We start from the raw sequence: 25,769 nt of genomic DNA on the forward strand, positions 1-25,769 counted from the left end.
ATACGAGGTAATAATTTAACTTATAGCTTTCACAGTGTAAATATTTGTTGGGTTTATCAGTTTAATCTGAATTAAATGTAGATTTTTGAGTGTTTAGTCTGGTGATTCTCAAAATTATGTGACCTTTCATGAAATATATAATCACTGGCCAGTTTTTAAGGTACACCTTGCTAGTGCCACATTGGGTGTCCTTTTGCCTTCAGGACTGCTTTAATTTTTCACATCACAGATTCAACAAATTGCTGGAAATATTTCACAGATTTTGATGATTGCAAACATAATTCAAATTTTTCCACATGTTCAGAGAGGCTGTGATGATTTCAATTGTCTTGTGTTGCACACGTCACCACTTCAGCAGTGGTCTTTGTATGTGAGATCATGTTAATTTAAGATGCATGTACAGTACAAGTGTTTTGTAGCTTTTCCTGACCCCTCCTTGTTTGTTGTTGGAATTATAGGAGTTCAACCCAGAAGAGTTTTATCACTTACTCGAAGCAGCAGAGGACCACGCCAAGGAGGGACAACTGATGAAGGCAGACATCCCTCGATATATTATCAGTCAGTTGGGACTGACCAGGGATCCACTGGAGGGTAAGAAATGGGAATAATAGGTTTCAGGTTTTATTCCAGAGGTGTATATATAATAGAAAATATGAAAACAAATGAAAGTGTAAAGTTTTTAATTTGCAAGAATGCTTTCCAACAGATGTTTGCTGGTTTCAGTTGTTTACTTTCACTCCCAGAGCTGGATAAGTAGATCAATACCACTTGTGTCTGAGTCCAGATTTGATTAACCTACTTCTCTATAAAAGCCGAATGCTGCTGGAAAGAGCTAGCCTGGTACTGTTCAAGGGGGGAAACTGAGCCACCAATACAACTGACTGTACAGATTAGCATGCTATGCCTGTTAATTTAGCAAGTTAGCATAAATAATGTAAGATTTTGGTGGGAGTTTTGTGCTATAACTCTCCAGTTCAGTGACTTCACATAATCTTAGTATTAAACTGATACAGTAGGAAATAGTGACACACTTTAACAGCTTGATGTTTTTGCTTTAGTATGTTAGTAAGATTTGGCAGCAGTCGTCGTTGCAAAAGTGCATTTCATTTAGCTAACGTGGCTTCTCACTTGTGTCTTTTCCTCTCATCCTATCTGCAAGCATGTGAGAGAAATCCACAGAAAAAATGTTTCATCTCTATTTTGGGTGGTGGCAGTATGAAGCTTTAAAAAGTGCCACTTTGAGATATTGATCAGCTTTTCTTTACGTCCATGATGAGGATATATTGAGATGAAGAGTCTGAGCTGCTTGGATCATTTGCTGTCTGGTGGTGCGGCTGCAGTTCTCTTTTTCATTCATCATCATGGCTCGAAATCAGCTCCCAAACTCACAGTTCACTATTCCCATCTGTTCAGCCACTCCCAGTCTAATCCATCAAGAGCTCGCATTAGCTGATGGGTTAAATGGCTCAGAATGACTCTTCACAATAAGCCACGGTGCTTTTATTTCAGAATTCATGAGAGATGTATCTGGTTATGTCTTTGTGAGTTAATCTCTTCTAACAATGTGCCTGCTGATATCTTGATCTTGCACTTTCTTTAGCACCTACATTGTCATGCATAGGCACACATGCGCACCCACATAGCTGCTTACACTTTCGCACTCACATTTCTTTTCTTGGTTTCTCACACAGAAACAGTGTCAAACAGACACTGGCAGAATATACAGTTTCCAGCTCAGTGACTTTTATCTTATATAAAGTTTAGAACCACAAAGGGGCTTTCAAAAGGTAATTATCATTCAATTATTTCAACAAAACAGTTGTGTAATCAGTGTATTCAAGCAGCTGTCACATACAAAAAATGCAAGAACACTGGAAATTAGCTGCCACTCCTCTGCCACTGTTCATGAGGGGAGTAAGAACAAAGTGAAGAGGAGGGAAATCTGAAAGAGAGAAGAAAAATTAATAGAAAGAAGCTGTTTTAATTCTCATATTTTACTTTGTGGGATTTGGTCTGTAGCGGTTGAGAGCTGCAGTTTTTCTAACTGCTCACAGCGGTGTGGGGAGCCTAGTGTCGCTTTTTATTGTCACTTCAGGTTTGTCTGTTAACTAACACGTGTCCCAACAGAAATCGTGGGCTTTGACAGCTACGACAGTGAGGGTCCGCACACTCCAGAGACCGATGACTCAGCAGAGGTGACGAAGAAACACGCATGCACAGACACAGGAAACAAATTACCTGTTTTGTTTTGTTTTTAACTTTGAATTATAATTGTAAAACTCTGGGGATTTCATCAGGGAAAAGGGAGAGCCATCAAGCCACCAACTGAGGAAGACTTTCAGACCATAAAACTGATCAGCAATGGAGCCTATGGGTGAGTAATTGATTAATACGTCACTGATCACACATAGAAACCTAATCGTATCCAATTTTTTCCTTGAGCTTTAAAACTAATCCAGTGGTTAAACTTGGTAAAGCTCATGAATCTAAAAACATTTATATTCGAGCTACAATACAGATATATTGTCTGTCTTTATGTTACACACAGGGTAACAGCATGAAGAATTTGGATCATGAAAACATCCAAGAAAGCTATTTATGAAGAGATTTCTAACAAGCTCTAACACAAACGGCAGAAAGATTGTCAGACTGAACAGCAAAGATCTAGAATTGGACTTGAATGTGTATAAAAAATATTTGTTCAGTCTAAATTGGAACTGGTCAAATCCATCAGGAGCAGTGCAACAAATATTTGAAACATTCTTTCAAAAGTGGATGCTGGTGCTGAGTTTACATGTTTGTCCCTCTGGAGCCATTAATTTGAAAAATTCATTAGCCAGTTAAGCTTTCAAAAACTTTCCACTCTGGTAACTTCCTGTTTTAAGACCGGATGTACATTTCCGGTAGCTTTATTTTGCGGTCAATCGCTATTGTGAAGATGGACTCCAAAATCATGGCCAAAATATGAAAACAGAAAGATTGCGTTAAGTTACAAAGAGCAGAAGGTGGGAACACTCACCATTGCTGTGTCATAAAAAAATCTAATTATCAGTTTTGACGTTTGAAGAGTGTAGATCGATTGGTTGTTTACATCACTCAACACAAGCAGAACTGCATTACAAAATGAGAAGACACATCGTCCACATTCAGAAGCACGTCTCTGTATAGTGACAGTTCTAATGATTTAAACAGGCAAATGTTCAGCATTCAAACTACAGGCGAACATTAGTCAAAGCCAGATGTCTCCCCGTTATGTCGACATCAGCGTGCACAGTCAAGTACACACCTACACAGCACGTCAACAAATCGTGAAAAAAAAGTCACAGGATCTAAAAAATGAATGAATGATTGCTGGTAAGGGTCTCGATATATCAGTATTTACGAAGGGTATGTTGTGACTTACCTTCAAAATTCTACAAATACTGAGAAATATCAAATTTGAATCCTTTCTCTCCTTTGCTCTGAGGCGCGGGGGGAAAATATCGACAAGTCGATGAACATCATCCACAGATTTATTCAGTAAATGCCCAAGACGTCTTGAGAAATATAAATCGCCGCTTGATTCATCCATTTGGTTGACTTGTTTTGGAAAACCCGACCGTAAACAAGGCGCGAATATCACGCCGGAAACTAAGCGCTCTACACGAGTTTTCCCACCAGAAGTAGCATATGCTGAGGCGCACATAGCCTATTACAGAATTTCAACCTCTGGCTAAATTTCACCAGTTACACTCTTGACTTAAATGCTCAAGTATGGTGGACCCGAAAGGTCAAATGCACAACTTAAGAAAATACAACAAAAAGAAAACACGCAAAAGCACACAAAATAAAATAGAACATGATTAAAACACGACAGAACTAGAAAAATACAACTGAAGTATTTTTAGAGAGATAATAATGTGACGGACCAGCTGCGGATGTAACAAGCTAACACTACACGGCTAATAGCAAGCGTATCTACAGTGTTATATGAATCATGCGAATAAAAAAAAAACATTATCTTGCATCTTTTTCTTCTTCTCCTCACAAAACTGATGAAGACTTTTAAGCGTGTCTCGGTGCAGTCCTTTACATATTTTACTTTTTGTAACCGCTGCAGTTGGTCCTTCAGATAAATGCCTCATTTCTGTTGTGTTTTGTGTGCTTATACAGCGTTTTTTCTATGCAGTCTTTTTCAAGTTGGAGTGTATTTTGAGCTTTCAGGGCCACCGTACCTTTGACTATAAATAACTGAAATTTATAACTTCAAAGCTTCTCAAGAGCGCATTTGTCTTAAGTAAAGCCGAGCAATTCACATTTGCTACATGTTACTTCAGTAGTCCGATGACAACTGCAGAGTGCTGTGCAGGTGGAGGCACTGCCTTTTCACCCACGTGATAGCGCTATGTTAGGACATTTAACATTCATCCGGTGACATTTTTTTCCTGTGCAATTTAATGAACTTCATGTATTTGATGCATGAAGTCTCCTTTATCCTTGGCTCAGCTCTGTCATGCTGGCACATCCGTCATCTTTTTTTTAGTCTATTTTTTTTTAGCAGGCTACCACAGAGAGACAGATAACCATTTACTGTCATGCCAACAGCCACTTCAGAATCACCAGCTAACCTAACCTTTTGCTTTCAAGGTATTCAAAGCACTTGTTACACTGCAAGCTGCATCCACAGACACTATTTTGTTCATGTATGTGGGGTTCAGTTTCCTCCCAAATCCCTGACAGCAAGTTTTAAAAAAACAAAAATGTTTCAGATTTCTACAAGTTGACATCTAAATGGTTGAATATGCATGATTTAACGATAAGATCACTCAGAAAGCAAGACTAGTTTACTGTAGAAATTACATGTTCTTGCCTTTGTCAACAGCCATAGTGAAAGTGGCCAAGATCTTGTGTTTTCAAATTGCTAGTTTGCTTTATCAAACAAGTGATCATAAAACAGTTTATGTACCAGTTTTGGTACTTGTGTCCGCCTGTAAACGATTTCCCTATAATGTAATCTGCTGATATGTTGTTACTGCTGCAAAGCTGATAATGGTTTCTGTTCCCAAAAAAAAACAAAATCATAATGCCCTGGGTTCATAAATTGAAGGTTGGTAATCACTAGATTTTCTATTAGCATAATGATCCCAATCATGCATCCAAATGAATCAACATTTAATAGAAAATGTTACTGGGACACGGTAGCAGTCACTGAAGTCCTCAGGATCCTGGGATGTAAAGAAGACAGTGGCACTGTGAATACTAATATAAATACTAATGATAATACCGGAAATGTGAGCAGGAGCCAAAAATACCAACTAAAAGATGATGAAGCTTGGGAAAAACCCCTGAAAACTTGAGTTAGATCACAAAACAACAAAGGTACTTCTATTAGTATTACCAAAAATAGAATTTGGTGGTTGTAAATTTTTGTTTAGATAAAAAATTATTAGCAAGGTTTTATGTATTTTTAGTGTTAAAATATATTATATTGTCTTGTAATGCCATGAGGGATGAAATATAATTGGCACGGCACAGGAAAAAAAAAAAAGAAATAATAAATACAGACACTAAAAGCAGCGCTTAATCCTTCATTCTGTCACAGAGAATAATTAAAATGCACAGAGAGATTCAGATGGGATGTATTTTAAAATGCACATTTGACATGTTGTCAGGAATCGGGATTGTCGGGGTTCAATGATTTGAAAGAAAATAAAATAATAATACATTTAAAATGCACTTCACAGCAAAGAGACGGCCAGTGGGGATGTAAACACACGAGTAACATATGGTCTCCTCTCCACCTTGACCGGGTCACATGCTGCTGCATGTTAAAGGCTGTCAAAAGCTGAGTAAGGTGGATCAGCGAAGAAAGAGTTGTACTTGGCAGGCCAGCATTATTCTACCATTATCTACCCACGAGAGAAAATGGGTTATTTTTCAGGTGTAGTTCAAAAACTCTGTTCAGGATCAAACATAAAATGAAGATTACGAGCTCGGGGGTTGACATTTTGTGCTGGAGGTTTTCAAGTCTTAATATCCTCCTTGATGTGTCCACACAGCCACACTTTATTGAGCTCGTGTCTGAAAGGAGATGAAATATCCTCTGCAGTTTGTACCACCTGCTGTTTTCCTCAATACCTCATTTCTTCTGTTCTGTACTCTTCTGTCTCCCCTGCGTTGCAGCGCCGTCTACCTGGTGCGACACAGGGAGACACGTCAGCGTTTCGCCATGAAGAAGATCAACAAGCAGAATCTGATCCTGAGGAACCAGATCCAGCAGGCGTTTGTGGAGAGGGACATACTCACATTTGCGGAGAACCCCTTCGTCGTCTCCATGTTCTGCTCCTTCGAAACGCGACGACACCTCTGCATGGTCATGGAGTACGTTGAAGGTAAGGGGGTCGGCTGTGGTTTTTCACTAGATCTGAGTTCAAATTGATAAGATCGCATGAAGCTACTCTAAACACGTGCCTTGATTTCTTTTTTGTTGTGTGTTGGTCAAGTTTGTGCCTTGTGTGTAAAGTAACACATTTCCTCCCTGACTCTTTTACATCTGTGAAATAACCTCCAGCACATCAGGATGCGCTTTTCACGCCACCTTTCCTTTGGATGCTGTAGCCATGGCCTTTTCTGTTTTATCTACATTTTTTATTTTAATTTTCATTCAATTCCTGGACTTATTTTTTAAAATTGTGAATAAAAATTGCCACCTGAGCCTCTGGCTTCTAAACCGAAGGTCAAGCATTCAGGAAACGTGCAGTGAAGTATAATGTCTCAGTTACAAAAAAGGGCAGGGGAGTTTTACTGGCTCACGGCTAAAGCTCGACTCAGTTTTCCTTCTATTTGTGCTGAATTCTATTATTTTGTCAAGATCGCTGTTGATTCACAGACACACTGAGCTGTCAACGGTAGGTACGAATTTATGACTCATGTGTGATGGCAGTGCCAAATATGGATGGCACAAAAATTAATTAAAAACCCAAAAAATAGAAACATAAAAAGCAAATCGTTTTACTAATTCAGAAAAGACTTCTAATGTTCTGGTGATAAAAACAATGAGTCATATTTAATGAATTTGTTCTCCCTAATCAGAGCATCAAAATATGTCTTTCTGGGGTTTGGCACCATTTGTTTGAAAGTTTTAACACGTCGAGCATAGATTTATGTTATAACTACAAAATCACATTAACAGTAACGTGTGTTGTTTATGTGATTGCAGGTGGGGACTGTGCCACTTTGCTGAAGAACATTGGGGCTCTGCCTGTTGAGCTTGCGAGGATGTACTTTGCTGAAACTGTATTAGCCCTGGAGTATCTGCACAACTATGGGATCGTCCACAGAGACCTCAAACCCGACAAGTGAGTGTTTAAAATTTATATTATCAATCAATATAATCACTTGTTTAATTACACCTGTTCAAATATATTATTAACCAATCATATGGCAGCAACCCAGTGCATTTTGGGTTGTAGACATAGTCAAGACTGATGGCCTGCACAGGGTGTACCTAGCCTTTTACCCTATGACAGCTCGAGCCCCGTGTGATCCTAAATCATAAAAGTGGATGGAGAGATGACTGAATGGATGATAATAATAGTAATAAAAATGAATAATAATAATAGACATGGACCGAAGCCTAAGATAATGCAAAAACAAAACATCCAAATTTTTCTTTAACAAACAACCCTTGATAAAACTTTAAAAGTCAAAAGCCTGGATCGCTGATCGGGTGCATTCATTAATCGAATTGGCAGCTTACACATCTGGAAAGGCACCATCAGTGCTGAAAGGTATACACAGATGTTAGAGCGGCACACGCTCCCATCCAAAGGTCTTTTTCTGGAACAGCCTTGTATATTTCAACAAGACAATCAAAACTGCAAACTGCATCGAGTGCAACAGCCTATTAAACAAGTCCAGCTGCTGAACTGGTCCGTGTCCAGTGTCCTCTGTCCTTTCACTAACTGGAAACTTAAAAATAATAATGAAACCAAAAATACAACAAAGAAGACCCCAGACTGAATCCTATATGGGAACAGGAGACTTTCCTCTCCCAGAAGTTCAACAACGGATCTCCTCAGTTTCCCGACACGGCTGTGGCCATGGTATTTGTAATGCCTTATGTAATTTGTGTAATATACTGGGGTATTTATAATCAGAGGTATTTATATCTATTAGAACTATTTTGTCATGTTTTGTAACTTTGTAATATACAGTATTGTATCATTTAATTTACTTTAATTGGTTCGGTACTTACTGTGTCGGAGCTTCTCTGACTGCATATTTTCACATAATCAGAGCTTAATAAAGTATTCTGATCATGGCCCAGTCCCAACTTCTTTTTTTCAACATGTTTAATGTATTTAATTTCCTCAGTTTAAGTATTTGATGTGTTTAATGTTTTCTATTGCAGATAAAATATGGGTTTACAAGATTTGCAAATCGCTGCATTCTGTTTTATTCAGATTTTACACAGCTCCTCAATTGCTGAGGGATTGGTTTGGATTGCTTTATGGCTTATAGGTGTATAAAAACTTCTGTTTTTGGTTTTGTTTGGGGGGGCTTTTCATGTCATTTGCCAGAATGAATGCCTGTTTTCTCTCTCCTTGTAGTCTCCTGATTACCTCCATGGGCCACATTAAGCTGACTGACTTTGGCTTGTCGAAGATGGGCCTAATGAGCCTCACCACCAACCTGTATGAGGGACACATTGAGAAAGATGCCAGGGAGTTTCTGGACAAGCAGGTACGGTACCCACGACCTCACACCGGTCGCATTAAACATGTTAAAACACGAAGTACAGCATATCAATGTAACATGGTAATAATTAATTTCACTTTTTAATTAGTAACTTTATGAATGAGGTGCATGTCCACTTAGAGGCTAATTAGCTGAATCCCATTTTAAAAAATCCTTTTTTCAACCACGCATGCAAACCAGCCAAGTCATCTGGCAAAATCAATATTATCCGAACAAAGATGCTGCATTATAATGCTTCCTGTTTAGTCTGAATAAGTGAATCATTAATGCCCTCCATCTCCATAACAATCCTGTTTTGCAATTACAGTAATTGTTTATACTCTGAATTAAACCAGTCATGAGCAGTCAGATTGGGCCGCGTGTCCTTTTCATCTTCTCAGTGGAAGCAAGCATCTGTGTTTCTGCCAGTAATCAGCTCACATCTGCAGAAACAGACTGCAGCTTTGTGGTGGAGATTATGGCGGAGAGAGAATTTCTCAGTCAGTCAGAACTTTTACTATTGGGCTGTCCTGATGTGTCTGATATAATTTGTCCACAACTCTTGTTTTGGATAGTTCCCACTAGGTGTCACTCAGATTTGATGTACTGTTTGTTTATCCAGAACACTTCCATTACATCCACAGTCAGGGGCGTAATTTCCAGGGGGGTTAGGGGGGTTATGACCCCCCCCCCCCCCCCAAATAAAATTATTAATTATCTTGCATAGATAGGCTGTTGACTTTCTTTACTAATTTCAGTTATTACCAGCAAAATAGTTGCATGTTTAATCATCTAGGAATTTATCCAGATTTATTTATTTATTTAGACAGAGATCTTGACCCCCCCAATGTTCAGCACAAAGTTACACCGATGTCCACAGTAGCAGCTTATTTTTATTAAGGATGATTAACTTGTCTTTCTTCCTCTTTCTCTCCTTTTCTCATTTTCTTTTTTCTTCCATTCCTCCAAATTGTCTCAATCATTGCTCACAGGTTTGCGGTACTCCAGAGTACATCGCTCCAGAAGTGATTCTCCGCCAAGGCTACGGGAAGCCGGTGGATTGGTGGGCTATGGGGATCATCCTCTATGAGTTCTTAGTGGGTTGTGTGCCTTTCTTTGGAGACACTCCTGAGGAGCTGTTTGGACAGGTCATCACAGGTGAGGAAACTGTGATAAACCTATGTTGCTACTATGTTTTAAACGCCTTTTCAAACTGCAAAGATTATAAGTGGTTAATGATAAGTGTACTAAGACTTAAAGCCTTCTGTAAAGGTTAGAAACCAAAGATTTAAAATTCTGTTCCAGAAACTAAGTATGTTTTTTTTTCTTTATTATTATTCTGACCTTTTTCTCTCTGTTTCTTGTGCCTCTGGTAGATGACATAGTTTGGCCAGATGGTGATGAGGCCCTGCCTGCAGATGCCCAATCCCTCATCTCTGCCCTGTTACAGACCAACCCTCTGGTCAGGCTCGGTACAGGTACTGGTTTGCTCTTTCACTTGATATCTGGTTTGACATGTGCAGCTATTTGCAACAAGAATAAGAATGCAAAGTAACATTAAAAGGAACAGGTGCAATATAAAACAAAAGTATTTTGGGTCTTGTTTCTTTTTGTGCACACAGAATATGAAGCTAAAGCTAGCCACTGGCTAGCTTAGCTGAAATACAGATAAAGCCACCTAAAACAAGCTGTGGCTTTAAGAGAGCATAATAATCCTTCACCTCTTGACACAGACAGGAAAGCTGTTTCTCCCCTGTCCACCTATAACTTTCTGGCACAAGCGTTTATATAATGCATAAAAAAGTATCATAAAAAATCTTATCATATCCACTTGGCATTCTGCAATATATTTTACATTTGTTCTTGAAAGACTATTCATCTCATTCATCTTTATTTTTGGATGAGGGTAACAATTAATGTTGTTTGCACCCCCACCACCAGGGGGCGCATTTGAGGTAAAGCAGCACTCCTTCTTCAGTGAGCTGGACTGGAACAGTTTGCTGAGACAGAAGGCAGAGTTCATCCCTCACCTGGAGTCAGAGGAGGACACAAGCTACTTTGATAGTACGTGTGTCTAGATTTATGTGAAATGACATTAATATTAGGTTCATGGGTTATTTAAAGATGTTCTGACACAACCCCAGCCGGAAAATCACATTTTATCTTCTCTGCCTCTCTCTCTCTCGTGTCTGCCAGCTCGCTCCGATCGTTATCACCACATCAATACGTACGACGAGGATGACACCAATGACGATGAGCCAGTGGAGATCAGACAGTTCTCATCCTGCTCTCCTCGCTTCAGCAAGGTCTGTCTGACTTTGCCTCTCACTTTTTTAAATCTCTGTCTCAGTCACTTTTACTTTTTTTTTCCTCACTCTGTCACATTTTGTCACACAGACATCGGACAGGATTAAATGAGTGAAGAGACAAGATTTTTAGATAAAAGTAGGTCATCCTGTACATAGTGTAGCATCTGGAGGTCGGACCAGGTCTCATGTCTGCTGCTAATAACTCTAATTGGACTCACTCCGCCATCATCACTGATGCTCTTTTCTCTTTCTATTTTAAGACAGTCAGGGTCTTCCACCTGCTATTTTTCTAATTCCTCACACTACATTTTTTGCTGTTCCTATCTACAGATGTGTTATGATCCAGACATCTTTTTAACTATATTTGTTTTCACATTCACACTTTCTGCTTGGCTCCTCCAATTCTGATCTGTGACTCCCTCTTCTGTCACACTTTCTCTCTCTGATGGGATTTTCTCACCTCATGCTGTCTTTTCATATCTCTTTGTCTAACTCGCTCTGCCTTCCCTCCATTTGCTCCGTCCACCCCTGCTTGGAAACAGAAAGTGCCTCAATGAAATCCCAATTTCAGTTAAATTTAAAATAACGTTACAGTTAGCGTTGCAAGGCTGTTTGGCAGATTTTTACAGGTATTGCACGTGAACAGAGACATCTGCCAAGCACCCTGAAACGACAAGATCTGTGGCAAATACACTTATGAATTTAATTCATTTTAATGTACTGCTGTAGAAATATCATTATTAATAATGATAATTTAATCATAAACTACTTTAATTATTAGTTAAGTGGCTTAGATAAGCAAAAGTCTGCTGGTTTGACTTGGTGTGAAGACTGGGTACTTCTCTCTTACTTGTGTAGCCCTAAAGATAAATCTCTGACATTTGGACTGAGAGTGAGACAAACTTTGGTATTTTATTTGAAAGCTTTCTGACATTGTCCACACCAGACTATGAGCACGGGAACAAGGAACCTTACTCGGAGCATGCAGGAGGGAAAGCAGATTGTCAGATAAAGACTAAAAGGAAGACAGGAATGTTTATACACAAGGAAGTGATTACTGATTAGCAAGGTTTCCAAACTCAAAATAAGACAAAACCCAGACACTGTGACACCAAGCTATTAGATCATTATCCAAGAAATTCAAGAACAATTTAATTAGTATTGTAATGTCGTTCTGCAACCAACAAGGGCGTGAATGCAAAACTTAGACCAGCACACTTTTAAAGTAGGTTCGGTGACACTCATTAATCTTTTTTCTGCATGCTATAACAGAATATCATGTGTCACCTCATACATCAGTGTTGCTAGACCCCTTTTTTGGGACAAGTGCCCCAGTAAAATCTCAAGCTTCAATTTTAACAAGCACTTATATTTGGCAGGGGATTTGTCCAGAAGCCGAGGAGCATTTGCAGGTGTGTCCGGGCATGGAGGCTGCAGTGAGCAGCCAGTTATCCATGGATCAGCATTCTGGCTGAAACAAGAATCAAAATGAATGTGCATCAACACAGTTAGGTCACTTGAATAAGGGTCTTAGTTAGGGGAAGTTTAAATAGCATGCTGTATGGCACAAGGTGGTCTTTGGACACCTCTCTCCAAACTTCCTCCTTACATACTGAAAACAGTTTGAATGTAATTTTTAATTCATCACACTGATTTTCAGTCCTCAGCCTTTTCTTCCTGTTTCCCTTCTCTAAAAATGGGCTTGTTGACAGACACTTTTCCACTGAGACCATTTTTGATGAAGCTTCAGCAAACAGTAGGTTGGATAACTGAAGAGCCAGATGCATCTCTCAGGTCCTGTGTCAGATCTTTGCTGGATTTTTTTCCAGTCGCAAAAATGCTATTTTATGCCTATCAAACTCTGCTAGCGCTGTCATTTTTCATATTCAACTAAAGAAATTATCAATTTTTACGACATACTGCTAGTATCGAAGTGCCTGAAGGTACAGCGTAAAATTGATTCTTTGCTAAGTTAAGTTGCCTGTTATTTGTAGACACAACACTGGTTGTTCCCTTGAATTAGGTGTCTTTTAATGTTTGAGTGATTTATAGAGTTAAGGGGATTCATAGAGTTAAATGAAAAAAAGTATCAGGTAGGACTGGACTGAGAGTGAATGACTGTAAATGAGTCTAATGACTTTAAGTACCTTCAGAACGCCTGGAGAACTGTTGCTGATGATCACTTTAAAAATACAAGAAAATCTGACTCCTTTGAAGCAAAATTAGGGGTTTTACATAGTGCTGTATTGTCTTGATCATCTTGAACCACTAACAAACAAAGATAAAACTAGGTGATAGAACAGAAGAAACTGCTGCTAAATGACTGTGGTGCATTTAACAAAAGAAGGAATGCATGAAGCTAAGAAATTGTTTGTAGCTGTTAACATTGTTTTTCCTGCTAAGCCGATAGCTCAGTCTTCAGCTGATACTTGTTTCCATGGTGCACTGCAGAATATTCTTCAGGCTTTCCTTAACACAGCTCAGTTCTTGTCCTCCCCCACACAGCTTAGCTTTCCTGTGTTACTCTGCACATAATAAAGGCCTTACAATTGAATTATGCACATGTCTTTGTGGTACGTTAATACTCACTTGCATGCAGAGAAAACATTCATGCTGCTGGGAGTGTCTTTACAGTAGTGCAAAGCTTCTTAACCACTTAATTTGATAATAAAAAAACCCCCCAAAAATACTGTACTTAAATTCATAGATTAGTGATATTGTAATATTTCTACAATATCTTCTAAAAACAGGCAGCTGAGAGATCCACTTTATTTTTTTACCCTAGGTGGGCCTTCCTGACACAATGCTCCCAAAGATTTATGCCTCCTTCTACTCTCAAACATATGTTAGGCAAATGAGTTAACTGCATTTTACTTTTAGATGCACAGTGTTCCCACGATTAAAACCCCACTGATTATATAGCACAGTAACCATTTGCCATGATTACATAATGCACACAGACTTGCATCAAAGCAAACTGGTTAATAAATTCCAAATGGACATTTTCTCCAGTCTTGCTCACTCACATATCTGCAAAAGCCAAGGTGGAAATTTGTATTTTTGAATTGAAGCTGCCAATAGTGAAAATTACGACTGCCAGAATGTCCTAAAATTTAACAGCTCATAATGTTCTCCTTATCAGACTCTTAAAGTATTTTGGCCAGACTGTGACACATAATTTTCCACAGAAATTGCAAACCTGAGCTGTTAGAGGCTTCCTAAGAAGGCATATATGCATGTTTTAAAGGCTGAATCATCTAAAAGAGTAAAATCTTTTTTTTAATGGTCTGCACACATTTTGAGCTGGCAGACCACATTGAAAGCTAAAACCTGGACCGAGATGCTCCATTAACAAGTCCTCCATCGATTTGGCATTTCAGACTCATGGCGGGCGGTTTTATCTCCTATAACTGAAATTGCAGTGCGACCACAGTTTGCTTGGGGATTCAGGTGTGTTATACAGCACTGGATGTAGCCTCAGGCAGTGATTATGAGTGAGCTACAGACGTTTGGTGAATATCTGATTATTTTATTTGTTATACTGCTGGCTCTATCCTTTATGCAACTTTCATACATAAGCAGACCTGTAAAAATAAACTGAAGTGCAAAAGCTGGTGAAATTTAAGGAATCTGACATCTTCCCCACTGGTTGGCTGTAGCTCAGGCAATGCAGCGGGTTGCCTTCTAATCAGAAGTATCGCTGGCTCCTCCTGTCCATGTGCTAAAATATTTTGGGGCGAGATACGGAAACTGAAGTTCTTACCAATCCATCGGTCAATGTTAGATAAAAGTGCGTATAGGTGCACTCGGTGGTTGGCCAAATGACACTTGTAGTCTAAAGCACAACGAGACAAAAGGTGTCAATGATAGTACCAGTCCATTTATTTGTGTATTTTATGCCAGGTTGCTACCAGAAACTATAGACTGAAAAGATTGAGTTTCCAGGTCAAATGGGGACGTGGCTCAAAGGAAACTGAAGTGGGATTGCATAGTTTTCTATAGGAAAGCTATGCAAACTATGCACTCACTTAATCTATAACCTCATAAATACCTTCCTGAAGAGACTTCAGTCTTGACAATCATACTGAATACTGCATGCTACTAATTTTGTAAGTTATGTTACCAATTAGAGTAAAATAGATGATAAAGCAGTGTGCGTTTTAGGCTGGGCAGCTTTGTGAAGTTGCTGGTTTCAGGGAAAAAAAATGACATCAAGCTTTGGTTGATGTCACAGACTTTTATCTACAGTCTATGCCAAAAACACTCTATCTCCACCTGAACTGAATAATAAAAACCATCATATCACCAGTAATTGTTGAAATAAAGGCATGTGTCTGAAACAAATTCACACAGAATGTATATCTGCAACTCCAACTCAAAAGCAACATTTCTCCTGAGCTATTAATCAAAGCCAACAGACCAAATGCTCATCGATCTGACTGTGTCCCGCTGCAGGTGTACAGCAGCATGGAGCATCTTTCTCAGCTGGAACAGAAAGCTACGTGCTCCGTGTCCCGTCGGGAACACAAGGGCCCACGGGAGGACAAGGTAACGAAGAGAGAGAGCATGGGCAGCTTCAGCATGAGGGACAAGAGCTGGAGGACTGGATCCCCTGAGATGTGAGTGGTGGGCAGCACTGAATAAGGTTCAGTTTATTGTAGGTATGACACAGTAAGGAGGGGTGTTCTTTACACCTAAGCAACGTATGAGGATGTTCATGAGGTGATTCCCTGAAGGTTTTTTCCTTTTGGCAGCCTCACTTATTTCAGTTTGTCTGGAGTTTTATTTCCATCTCACTCACACCAGTTCTGACACTCGTTGTATAAAAAGATCTTTGTGTGAGGATTTGCACTCACTTTGAGACAAAAACAGCATCAGATCCACCCAGTCTGAAGGAGGAGAGCCGAGTTTGATTGGTGCCTCATATGTTTCTGTTCAACAGATTCATTAGTTTTATTCCATTTCATTAGTTTGAGTGCAAGTGGTTCAATGATACTTGTACCCTTGATTCTGAAGCTGTTTCAGTTCCTAACAGACACAGCTTATTAGCTCTTCGTCTGTTACAGGAAACGCCTGCCTCAATCTTAATATTGAAAACTAAAGACCTCTAATTAGCTTGCATCAATCATTTTAGTTTGTAGCTCGCATAAATGGAAAATTTACTCTCATTGTGAGATCTAATTCCTTCATACTGTGGTTTGCATACACAGGAAACAGATTTCCATTACTTCTCATGTCTCCATTTCACCTCAGGCTGTTTGTCGGGATTGAAATCACTCTGTATTCACACGTGAAAGGAAATAACTGATAGGTTCTGTCTCCATAATAGAAAATCAAGAGACTCATTATTTATTACCTTACATATTTTCTCCCCAGCCAAAACAAATGGACATTATCTGTATCATCTCTCTCTTCAGCCAAGTGTTTTTTCTTACAGCTCATTATTTAATTATGATTTAATTAGAAAAATAATAAAAAATACATGATCTGATTGTGTCCTGTCTTTCTCTGCTAAAAAAAATCACTGGTGTTTAATTACTGCTAATTCAAATGCAAAGTGAAGTGATGTGGTTCATTAACTAGAAAGAAATGTTTTCCTTAGAAATTTTTTAAAAAAGTATCGTCTCAGACTTTTTGTCATATTTCTTAAATTGTGAGTTTTTATTATTCCTAGTCTAGAATCATAGACATTCCCATCGGCTGAATTTTTGTAGAATGGTAATTACCAAAAGCAGGGAAGGAAAAGCAAAACACACCCACACAGGTTCTGTAGGGCTGTAATAGTCATTGCTGCACTGTTAGAGCAGACAGTCACTTGCGTGGTTGCAGAGAAATTTGTGCCATTACCTTCTCTGACTGCATCCTTCTCTTACAGGAAGCGCCTGTCCTGTTCAGAGTCCCTCTACACAGAAGGTGATGCGAGCCCTCCTCTTGGTGCCCGACGACGCTTCTCAGCTCTGATGGACACGCATCGTTTTGCCTCACCTCTAGAGGGCGAGTCCGAATTCCTGTCCCGCCAGAACTACATGAAGGTCCGTGGCACTTCGCTGGACGGGACTACTGTCCCCTCACCGAGCCTGCTGGAGCAAAGGAACAGTCTGAAGGAGATCAATGGGGCAGGTGTGTCAGCAGGCGGGAAAGCCTCAAAGATAGTGAAATGTTTGCAAGGAGAGAAAGTGACAGATTTTAGAGCAGATAGAGAAAGCAAAAGAGGTTTTGCCTATAAGATGGCTACTGTTGAGTCAGCTGAGTCATTTTTAACATTGTTATTAATTTGTGTGCTCACAGACAAATCTCCAAGGCCAGGAGAGACACCGGGCATTACCACAGCCATCACCACATTATCCCCAGGTCCTGCAGCAACCGGCCGGGATGTGATGACTCCTCTGTATGACCCTCTGGGGCCACGAGCAACAAATGACTTGGTCCTCCGGAGGGCACGCCATCAGCATTTGTCTGGTGAGGGAGAGAAGCGAAACTCCAGAGCAGGCAACAAGGTCATTAAATCAGCCTCTGCCACGGCCCTGTCTGTTATCATACCGTCAGGTAAGAAGGGCAAGGAAAGAGACAATGAAACATTTAATAATACTACTGATACGTCATACTTATTTCTCCTCTTTACCGTCTCCTTGCTTTTAGTGGAGCAGCATGGCGGCTTCTCCCCGCTGGCCAGTCCCATGTCGCCCCACTCTTTCTCCTCCAACCCTTCGTCACGCGACTCTTCACCCAGCAGAGACTTTTTCCCAGCAGTCAGTGTGCTGCGCTCCCCCATTACCATCCACCGCTCCGGAAAGAAATATGGCTTTACTCTCAGAGCCATCAGAGTCTACATTGGAGACAGTGATATCTACAGCGTACATCACATTGTTTGGGTAAGAAACTCTCAGACATGTATTAATGTTGTAGCTGAACTCCATAACCTCACGCAAAGAGGGATGGCCTGTGTTTTGATTTGTGAGTGTGCTTTTAGAAGTGGAGCTGCCATTAAATAGGAATCAATAATTTAAAAAAGGGGATTAAACTGAAGGGAAGCACTTAGAATGCAGAGCAGGATTAGGACGGCGGTAAAGCTGGACAATAGGGACATAACAAGATCACTGCTGTTGAACGTTAGAGCCACTTTTCTAATCTCACCATACACAAATATGCTACATAATCTGATCTGAAAATATTTGTCTTGTCTTGAGATTTACCAGTGAGAATCACAACATGAGCATTCTGTTTACATGGAGGTGATTTTCCCCCTTCCGCAAACTTGAATATTTTTTGCGTTTTGGCAGCATGTGGAGGACGGTGGCCCCGCCCAGGAAGCTGGCCTTTGTGCTGGTGACCTCATCACTCATGTCAACGGGGAGCCCGTCCACGGTCTGGTCCACACTGAAGTAGTGGAGCTCATCCTCAAGGTCAGCAGGCTTATTTATTCTCAGTTGTTCCACGCTGGCAATATAAATAACCAGCTTTCAATTTCAAGAGAAGGCTTTATGTAAATGGGCTTGTCAGTGCGGAAATTATTATTGCTCTTCTGTGCAGAGTGGCAACAAGGTGACGGTGACAACCACACCTTTTGAGAACACCTCCATTAAAGTGGGCCCTGCTCGTAAGGCCAGCTACAAGTGCAAGATGGCCCGGCGAAACAAGAGGACGATGGGCAAAGACAGCCAGGACAAGTAGGACAAGTAGCTGCTACACTGCACTTATACAACGACTCAGCTGAACTCTCGCCTCAATAACATATTTTTCATTATTATAATGGCTATAGACCAAAGAAGAGTTAGCCTTACTAACTGAAGAGCTTTACGTGTTTTGCTTTATTGATTATAACAGTTTTGTGGCTGAGGTACACATTATACATTTAAAGCAGAACCTGATTTCTGTTTATTTTAATGTACTACAAAAAAAAATATCTTCGGAGACTATAACAAGACTTCGAAGTCAGTAACTGCTTAAGGTCAAAGCTATCTTGAATGCAGCAATGACAGGAAATTTGTCAAAACACTGTAGAGCAGCACATCGCCCTGAGTGGTTAGTTAAAAACAAAATGTCTGATATGATTAAAATAATAGAGAATTAATGCAAAATTGTGCAGTGTTTTTGAGAAATGCTTAGCAACAGTTTAAAATACTCAGTGTACTGTATGTAGCTAGTACGCATTACTTGCAAACCCATCAGTACTGTGCTTTTAAACGAAGTTAATAAATACTGTAAATTACTGTCGGTTATTTTTGTTCCCAATTCAGACCTTCCTTCCTTCTTTAATTATTCTCTTCTCTATCCCGCAGTAAGAAGCGTAGCTCCTTGTTCCGCAAGATCACAAAACAGTCCAATCTCCTGCACACCAGCCGCAGCTTGTCCTCCCTGAATCGCTCTCTGTCCTCCAGTGAGAGTCTTCCCGGCTCCCCAACTCACAGCCTGTCTGCACGGTCTCCAACTCAGGGCTATCGCTCCACCCCTGAGCCCTCATACTTGGGTAGGACACTGAAAATAAACAGTGCACAAATTAATTTTACTTCCTTGGGGGTTTTGACAGCTTCACTCATCTTTTCTGCTCTCTGCAGGTGCGTCCTCTCAGAGCAGCTCTGCAGCATCCAGCACTCCAAACTCCCCGGCTCCCTCACAGCACATGAGACCCAGCTCACTGCACGGCCTCTCCCCGAAACTCCATCGCCAGTATCGGTCTGCCCGTTGTAAGTCTGCCGGTAATATTCCACTGTCCCCGTTGGCTCACACGCCCTCCCCCACCCAGTCTTCACCTCCACCTTTACCAGGTCACACTGTAGGGAGCTCCAACACAACCCAGTCTTTCCCTGCCAAGCTCCACTCTTCCCCGCCGGTGGTACGTCCCAGGCCCAAGAGTGCCGAGCCTCCGCGATCACCTCTCCTCAAACGCGTGCAGTCAGCAGAGAAGCTCGGCTCACCTCTAACCCAGTCAAGCTCTACAGGAGGGCTGGGGGGTCCACTGAGGAAACACAGCCTTGAGGTGCAGCACTCTGAGTACCGCAAGGACGCCTTCCTCTGCGAGCTTGGGCTCCAGAGCCTGCTGGAGACAGAAGGGGAAAATTTGCCTCCTAATCCTCCCCCTCTACCCTCATCCTCAACTTCCCCAGAGACTGGTGTGCTGAAGCCAGCGAGGAGACTAGGGAGACAGGAGTCACCACTGAGCAGGGAAACACTACTGGCTGGAAGGGAGAGGGAAGAGAAAGAGAGAGGAGTGGAGAGGGAGAAGGAGGCTGGGACAGGATCGCAGTCATCCTTAGGAAGAAAACCTCATGCAAGTGAGCAGCCTTTGAACTCACAAAGCTCTGTACTAAGTGCAGGAACTACTAAAGCTATAACCCCTAGCACGCCTACCAAAACAACAGGGGGTTTAGGTGCTCACAAGGGGCCTGAGAAGTTCACCCAGAGTCAGGTGGACATGTCTCCAAAACAGCTAGACTCCAAGATAGCCAAAAGTCTGTTTTCTAACAGTAAACATCCACAGGAGCAGCAGCTAGGGGGCAGACCTGAATCAAAGCAGGAAGGAGACAACAAGAGCCGGTGTGGTCTTCCTGGAGCTGCCTACAGCAAAAGCTCTGTTTCTGCTCCAGATAAGTCCGCTGGCATCATCACAACAGTGACAGGAGGTCCTCTGAGCAAAACCTTTAAACCATCAGGAGTTGGAGACGCCCTGAGAAAGATGGGGACTGACAGCAGTGACACAAGGACACCAGACCTTGGCTCCAAAAGCCCCAAACTACCAGCTCGGGTCCTCCCTCCTGTCGTTCCCCCGCATGGGCAGGCGCTGTCACTGGCCAAAGTAAGGCAGGGACTCGGGGCTGTCAACTGCTACCGGGGATCACTCGACTGGGAGGACAAATGTCGTCTGGAGGTGGTGGAGGAGCACTCACCCTCTCCTTCTCCTTCCCCAACCGCGGTAACCCCCTCCCTCTGTGGACCTTCCCTCTGTAAGTCACGGCCTGTCTCCCCTGGTGACAAGACAAGCTTTGTCAGCCAGCTGACCACTGTGGCCAAAAACGTCCTCGGGCCGATCAAGCTCGGCTCTCAAGAGGGGGCCAAGAGCAAAGAGCAGCAGTCTAAAGCAGCAGAGGAAAAACAGGGAGGCACAGTGGGAAAGTCTGACTCTCCAGCTGGAGGTCGAGTGGTTGTTGGGGCTGCAGTGGTGACCCAGAGTCCTGCTGGTTCACCGCTAGAGAAGGCAACAGGTAGCAGCCTGCCGAAAATGTGACCTCATGGAGTCCCTAAATGGGACTTTAGTAAAAAGAAAAAAAAAGAAGATGCCTTTTTTGGACAATGCAACAGAAGACTAGCACTTAAAACCAATGTACATTCCAGTTTAAGAGTATAAAATGTTATTTATTGATTCCAATCACTGACTGAATCTAACCTAAAACCAGGAGTAAAAGATCTACTGTAAAGGTGCATTAACTGTTGATTTTCTATTATAAATACTTTAATAAGAGGACTCTAAATGTAATGTGAAACACTTTATCAGATGTATATGTGAGTCTGTGTGAATGCATGTCACATGGTTTGTACTGTACATGTGTAATAGGTACAAGATGGTCAAAAAGTGCTTTACAGATCAAAACATGCTGAATACTGTGAATACCAAATCCAGTCACTCTATTTTTTCTTTCAGCCAGCCCTTTTTTTTGTTTTGGGTTTTTTTTGATTTTGTTTTTTTTTTTTTTTACTGCTCGTCAACCAAAGCAGTGAAACAGTCAAATCAAAGTTGACACATCAAACAGTTACTGAGTAAGAAGATAATTGAGCTCTTTATTCATCATCCAGCAGTTTACTTTCCTGAGTTAAACGGTCAGACGAAGCCAAAGCAGGCACTCTGTCAGTGGACGTCACAGCGAGCACAGTCTCGCAATCTCTGTCGTAGGGGATTTTGTGTGTGTGTGTTTGTGTGTGCAAGCGCATGTGCGTTTAGCTACCCTGGGACAATTTCTGGTGGTTCTTGAAGGCCACAGAGGAAAGCAAGAACGTCAGACCTCGGCGCTTATCTCTCCTTCGCAGGATGGGCTACCGCAGCCCTTTTCTTCACTCCATCTCTGGCTGCTGCCACATTCGCAAACACACACTCGCACATCGCCACAGGAAGCAGCCGTGTCAGCAGCTGATTTTCATGCATTTAAATCCATACGCCTGTGGTCACACGAATTAGGACACAAGTGTGTTTATGAGTGGATTAAGAAGCGTGTGACCATGTTTGTGTCTGTTCAAAGACTCGGCAGACTCCGCGAGGGTCATTGGCATGAAAATTCTCCTCAAAATGAGCAGTCAGGATCCAGTAACAGTTAAAGTATTATTTTATTTTTTAAGCAGGAAGGAAATCCTTCCCCAACAAATCAAACCGGCACAGTGAAGGTTGCTTGGGAGACTATAGCATGTTAAGGCATAGAAAAATGTATTATGCACATATGCAGTGAACCCCGTGTGTTGTTTTCAGTCAAATCTGAAAAAGCAGGCAGTCATGGATGTAGCATACTATAATCTACTTGTTAAAGGGCTCTATAGCAAAAGTAGGGTTTGTGCATACATGGAATATCACATCGAGCCCGTTCTCTTTAAACCAGGCTATCTACAGTGTAATCAGAATGACTTTGTATTTAGGTACTTACAAGTTAGCTTGTCCAGACTGATTAATATAATCCTCACATTTTGCTGTGCAACGTACAGATAAGTGTTTGTCAGTGATCTCAGCAGGAATGCTGGGAAATGTTCACAGGAGACACACACACACACAAAAAGATGTTCCTCTCTCATTGGTCATAGTCACTTTCTTGTAATTCATGACTATCCAGTGTACATAATCTTATGCAAATCCATGTGTGAGAGTAGGTGGCTAAACAGATTAATCCAGATGTGATTGTTAATTGTCACTTTCTGCCAGTGATTAGATTTTTTGTAGATATTCAAGGTTCTAAAAACATAAAAGGGAAACTGATTCAGCCAACAACAGCATGTAAATCTGACACCAATGCAGAAGTTCACGGATTAAAATGTACTTTTACCTCCAAACCTCAAACAAGTGGTTCATCTGCACAACATATCTAGTGAAAGTTTGTCTCGGTCACTTCCGACTGGGTGTTCAGTGTACAGTTTAACGAAGAGCAGCCGCTTGTTGCTTTACATTGTTGTATCTGCCTGGAAATCCGCAACAATGAGCTTAAGACTGCATAGAGCTACAAACCAGGAGGCTGATCTCTGCTGTGTTGGCAGCAGTTTTTTCACATAACCATTCATGAATATGAAAACATATCCCATGCCTTACATGCTTGGCAGGGATTTCTTTTCCCATTTGACACACTACTCTACTGCCCTCCAGTGGTTAGCATCAATATCAAATATTTGAAATATCATAATCTATTGGAGTGAGTGTTTCCTTGATGAAGTGCAGAGCACTGATTTGATGGTTGTTGTTAGCCATACGGTTACCAAATATGCATTTAAAGTTCTAATGACAAAATATTTGCAGTAATTATAAAATGAACACTTGAAACATGAATTATTAATTTTCCGTTGTGACTGTTAATTATATCTTTGTGAATAGTTACGTTTTTAAATATACTGTCTTATATTCACAGCAAGGAGTTCTTTTATACCTTGATGTAATAAAGGAGTCATCAGGTCATCTCAAATCACCCGATTAAGAAAACAAACTCCTGCAGTTATTGTATCAAAATTCAGGCCTTTTGCTGATCAGTGGTGTCTATAATACATGTTTTAAAATGTCTTTTTCTTTCCGTGGTTGACAGAGAGAGTAGTAGAAATGCACTTTATTTGAAAGAAAAAAAATCTTGAGTTGATGATATTGTTTGTAAGTTACTATCCTGTATACAATGTGGATTCTACAAATGAACACAAAAGTCTGATAAGTATAAAAACATTCCACATTTCTCTGTTCACTCGAAGTGTATTTAGTTGTACCACTGCGGCATTTTTGTTTGTGATAGGTGTGACCTAAATGCAGACACCTGAAGTGCAGTACGTGGAATAAAATTCAGTTTTTGTTCCAAAACTTGCAGGATCTCACTCTTTTTTGGCTTTAACCTCTAATCCCACAGCAGCATTTATCACAGTAAGCACACCTCTGGCTACAGCGTGCAGGTAATTATTAATAAGTTCTTTACACCTGAAAAAAGATGTTCATGTCATCGTAGCTGTTACTAATAGGAGAGCTTGGTGGGTGTTGTTAATTCTGACTTCAGTGTCCTACTTTATGAAAGGGTGTTACCTAGGGGCAAATATGAATCATTTTTAAAAAATAGACCTTCTTTTAGAGCATTTAGAGCCGTCAAAGACAGGTGTAGCTAATAACCTTTCACAGCTGCTGCAGCGCTATAATCTCTGGAATAAAGTCATAGTTAATGTTATTAGTTATCTCTGTGTTTCTCCAGCTGTGAAAAGGTTTATGAAGCTGATTCCTTTGCAAATGAAAAGGCCTCTGATCCTACCAAGACTATCAAGATTACAGTTAGCTGCATTTATTAACAAAATAAAATGGATTGGAATCTTCTGTCAACAAAACTGTCATTGACTAGTGGAGAAAACATTCACATCCTTTAAGTGTCTAAGGCCCATCTGTTTTCTCCTACTTTTGGAGTTGCAGGGAGGCTGGAGAATTTCCTAGCTGGTACAGAGCAAGAAAAAAGGCACACCTTGTACAAGCTGTGAGCCACTACAGAGACAGACAACCACACACTGACATCTGAGCCTACAGTCAGTTTGGAATCACCAGTTAACCTTAGGGACCAAGTCTAGGGCATGATGTATGTGTAACCTCCACACGTGAAGCCGTGTTAAGACGGAACTAAACAAATACTTGCACTACTTGTGCATATTCGCACTGAATTCTTTTCCTAGAATAAGGATAAATTAAATCAAAATAGTGTGCTTGAACTAGGGCATCATGGTGGTACAGTGGTTAGTCCTGTTGCTTCACAATGAGAAAGCCCTGGGTCTGACTTAACCAGGCCAGCTGGGGCCTTTTCTGTGTAGAGATGCATGTTCTCTGTGGGTAGTCTGACTTTCTCTCATAGTCCAAAGACATGCATGTGAGGTTAAGTGGTCTACCGTTCTGTGATACAGTAAACTGGCAACCTGTCTGCAGTTTGCCCTATAACAGCTGTGCAGCTGTACAGGTGCAATAAATTATTACTTTCATAGCTAATTAATTAAGCAATGTTATAACCATCAGTCTAACCCCTGAAAATCAAATGCTTGGAGGTAATTTATTTTTACATGAAAATGTATCCATATGTATTTGAAGACATATGACAGGTCTGTTAATATATTACTCATTTAAAAGATGGTAGTGGTGTGTGCTATGATGTTTGGTTTGAAGACAGTGATGCTGACAAAAGACAGGAGGCAGAGAAGATTTTCATTAAGAGTTACTGATATGGACAAGATTAGAAATGAGTATGTCAGAGGGACAAATTAGGCTGAGGGGTTTCAAGAGAAAGTTAAAGAGGCAAGACTGAAATGGTTAGATGTACAGCAGAGGGTAAGTGAATATACTGGACAAACAATGTTGAATATTGAGCTTGAGAGCAGGAGAAAAAGACCACAGAAAAGATTGGATGCAGTGATTGAGGACATGCAGAGGATTGGTGTGACACAGGAGGATGCCAGGGATAGGATGACAGGTTAAAAATATATGTTATAAGTATATAGTATAAAGTTACTTACCCTTCTTTATCCTTAAAGCTTGAGTCTTCTACCAAAGCCCTGGGG

General features: G+C 40.8%; 1 protein-coding gene across 3 annotated transcripts in view; it reads left to right on the forward strand.

The window, feature by feature from the left end:
* Window positions 1-24,052, forward strand: part of mast1a (microtubule associated serine/threonine kinase 1a) — an 80,843-nt gene extending 56,791 nt beyond the window's left edge. For all 3 annotated transcript variants that reach the window (XM_085277111.1, XM_085277112.1, XM_085277113.1), the window contains 18 exons: window positions 459-591; window positions 2,128-2,195; window positions 2,298-2,374; window positions 6,163-6,371; window positions 7,199-7,337; window positions 8,592-8,724; window positions 9,711-9,876; window positions 10,095-10,196; window positions 10,660-10,782; window positions 10,915-11,024; window positions 15,483-15,646; window positions 16,903-17,147; window positions 17,316-17,573; window positions 17,667-17,899; window positions 18,308-18,430; window positions 18,558-18,694; window positions 19,307-19,494; window positions 19,583-24,052. In XM_085277111.1, the coding sequence (XP_085133237.1) occupies window positions 459-591; window positions 2,128-2,195; window positions 2,298-2,374; window positions 6,163-6,371; window positions 7,199-7,337; window positions 8,592-8,724; window positions 9,711-9,876; window positions 10,095-10,196; window positions 10,660-10,782; window positions 10,915-11,024; window positions 15,483-15,646; window positions 16,903-17,147; window positions 17,316-17,573; window positions 17,667-17,899; window positions 18,308-18,430; window positions 18,558-18,694; window positions 19,307-19,494; window positions 19,583-21,249 (4,275 nt within the window). In that variant the 3' untranslated portion in view covers window positions 21,250-24,052. The remainder of the gene's footprint in view (window positions 1-458; window positions 592-2,127; window positions 2,196-2,297; window positions 2,375-6,162; window positions 6,372-7,198; window positions 7,338-8,591; window positions 8,725-9,710; window positions 9,877-10,094; window positions 10,197-10,659; window positions 10,783-10,914; window positions 11,025-15,482; window positions 15,647-16,902; window positions 17,148-17,315; window positions 17,574-17,666; window positions 17,900-18,307; window positions 18,431-18,557; window positions 18,695-19,306; window positions 19,495-19,582) is intronic.
* The last annotated feature ends 1,717 nt before the right edge of the window (window positions 24,053-25,769 follow it).

Source organism: Mchenga conophoros, linkage group LG6 (genome assembly GCF_057382185.1).
Source record: "Mchenga conophoros isolate Kocher_MC1m ecotype Shallow Benthic linkage group LG6, M_conophoros_male_GT1.1, whole genome shotgun sequence".
Taxonomy (NCBI): Eukaryota; Metazoa; Chordata; class Actinopteri; order Cichliformes; family Cichlidae; genus Mchenga; species Mchenga conophoros.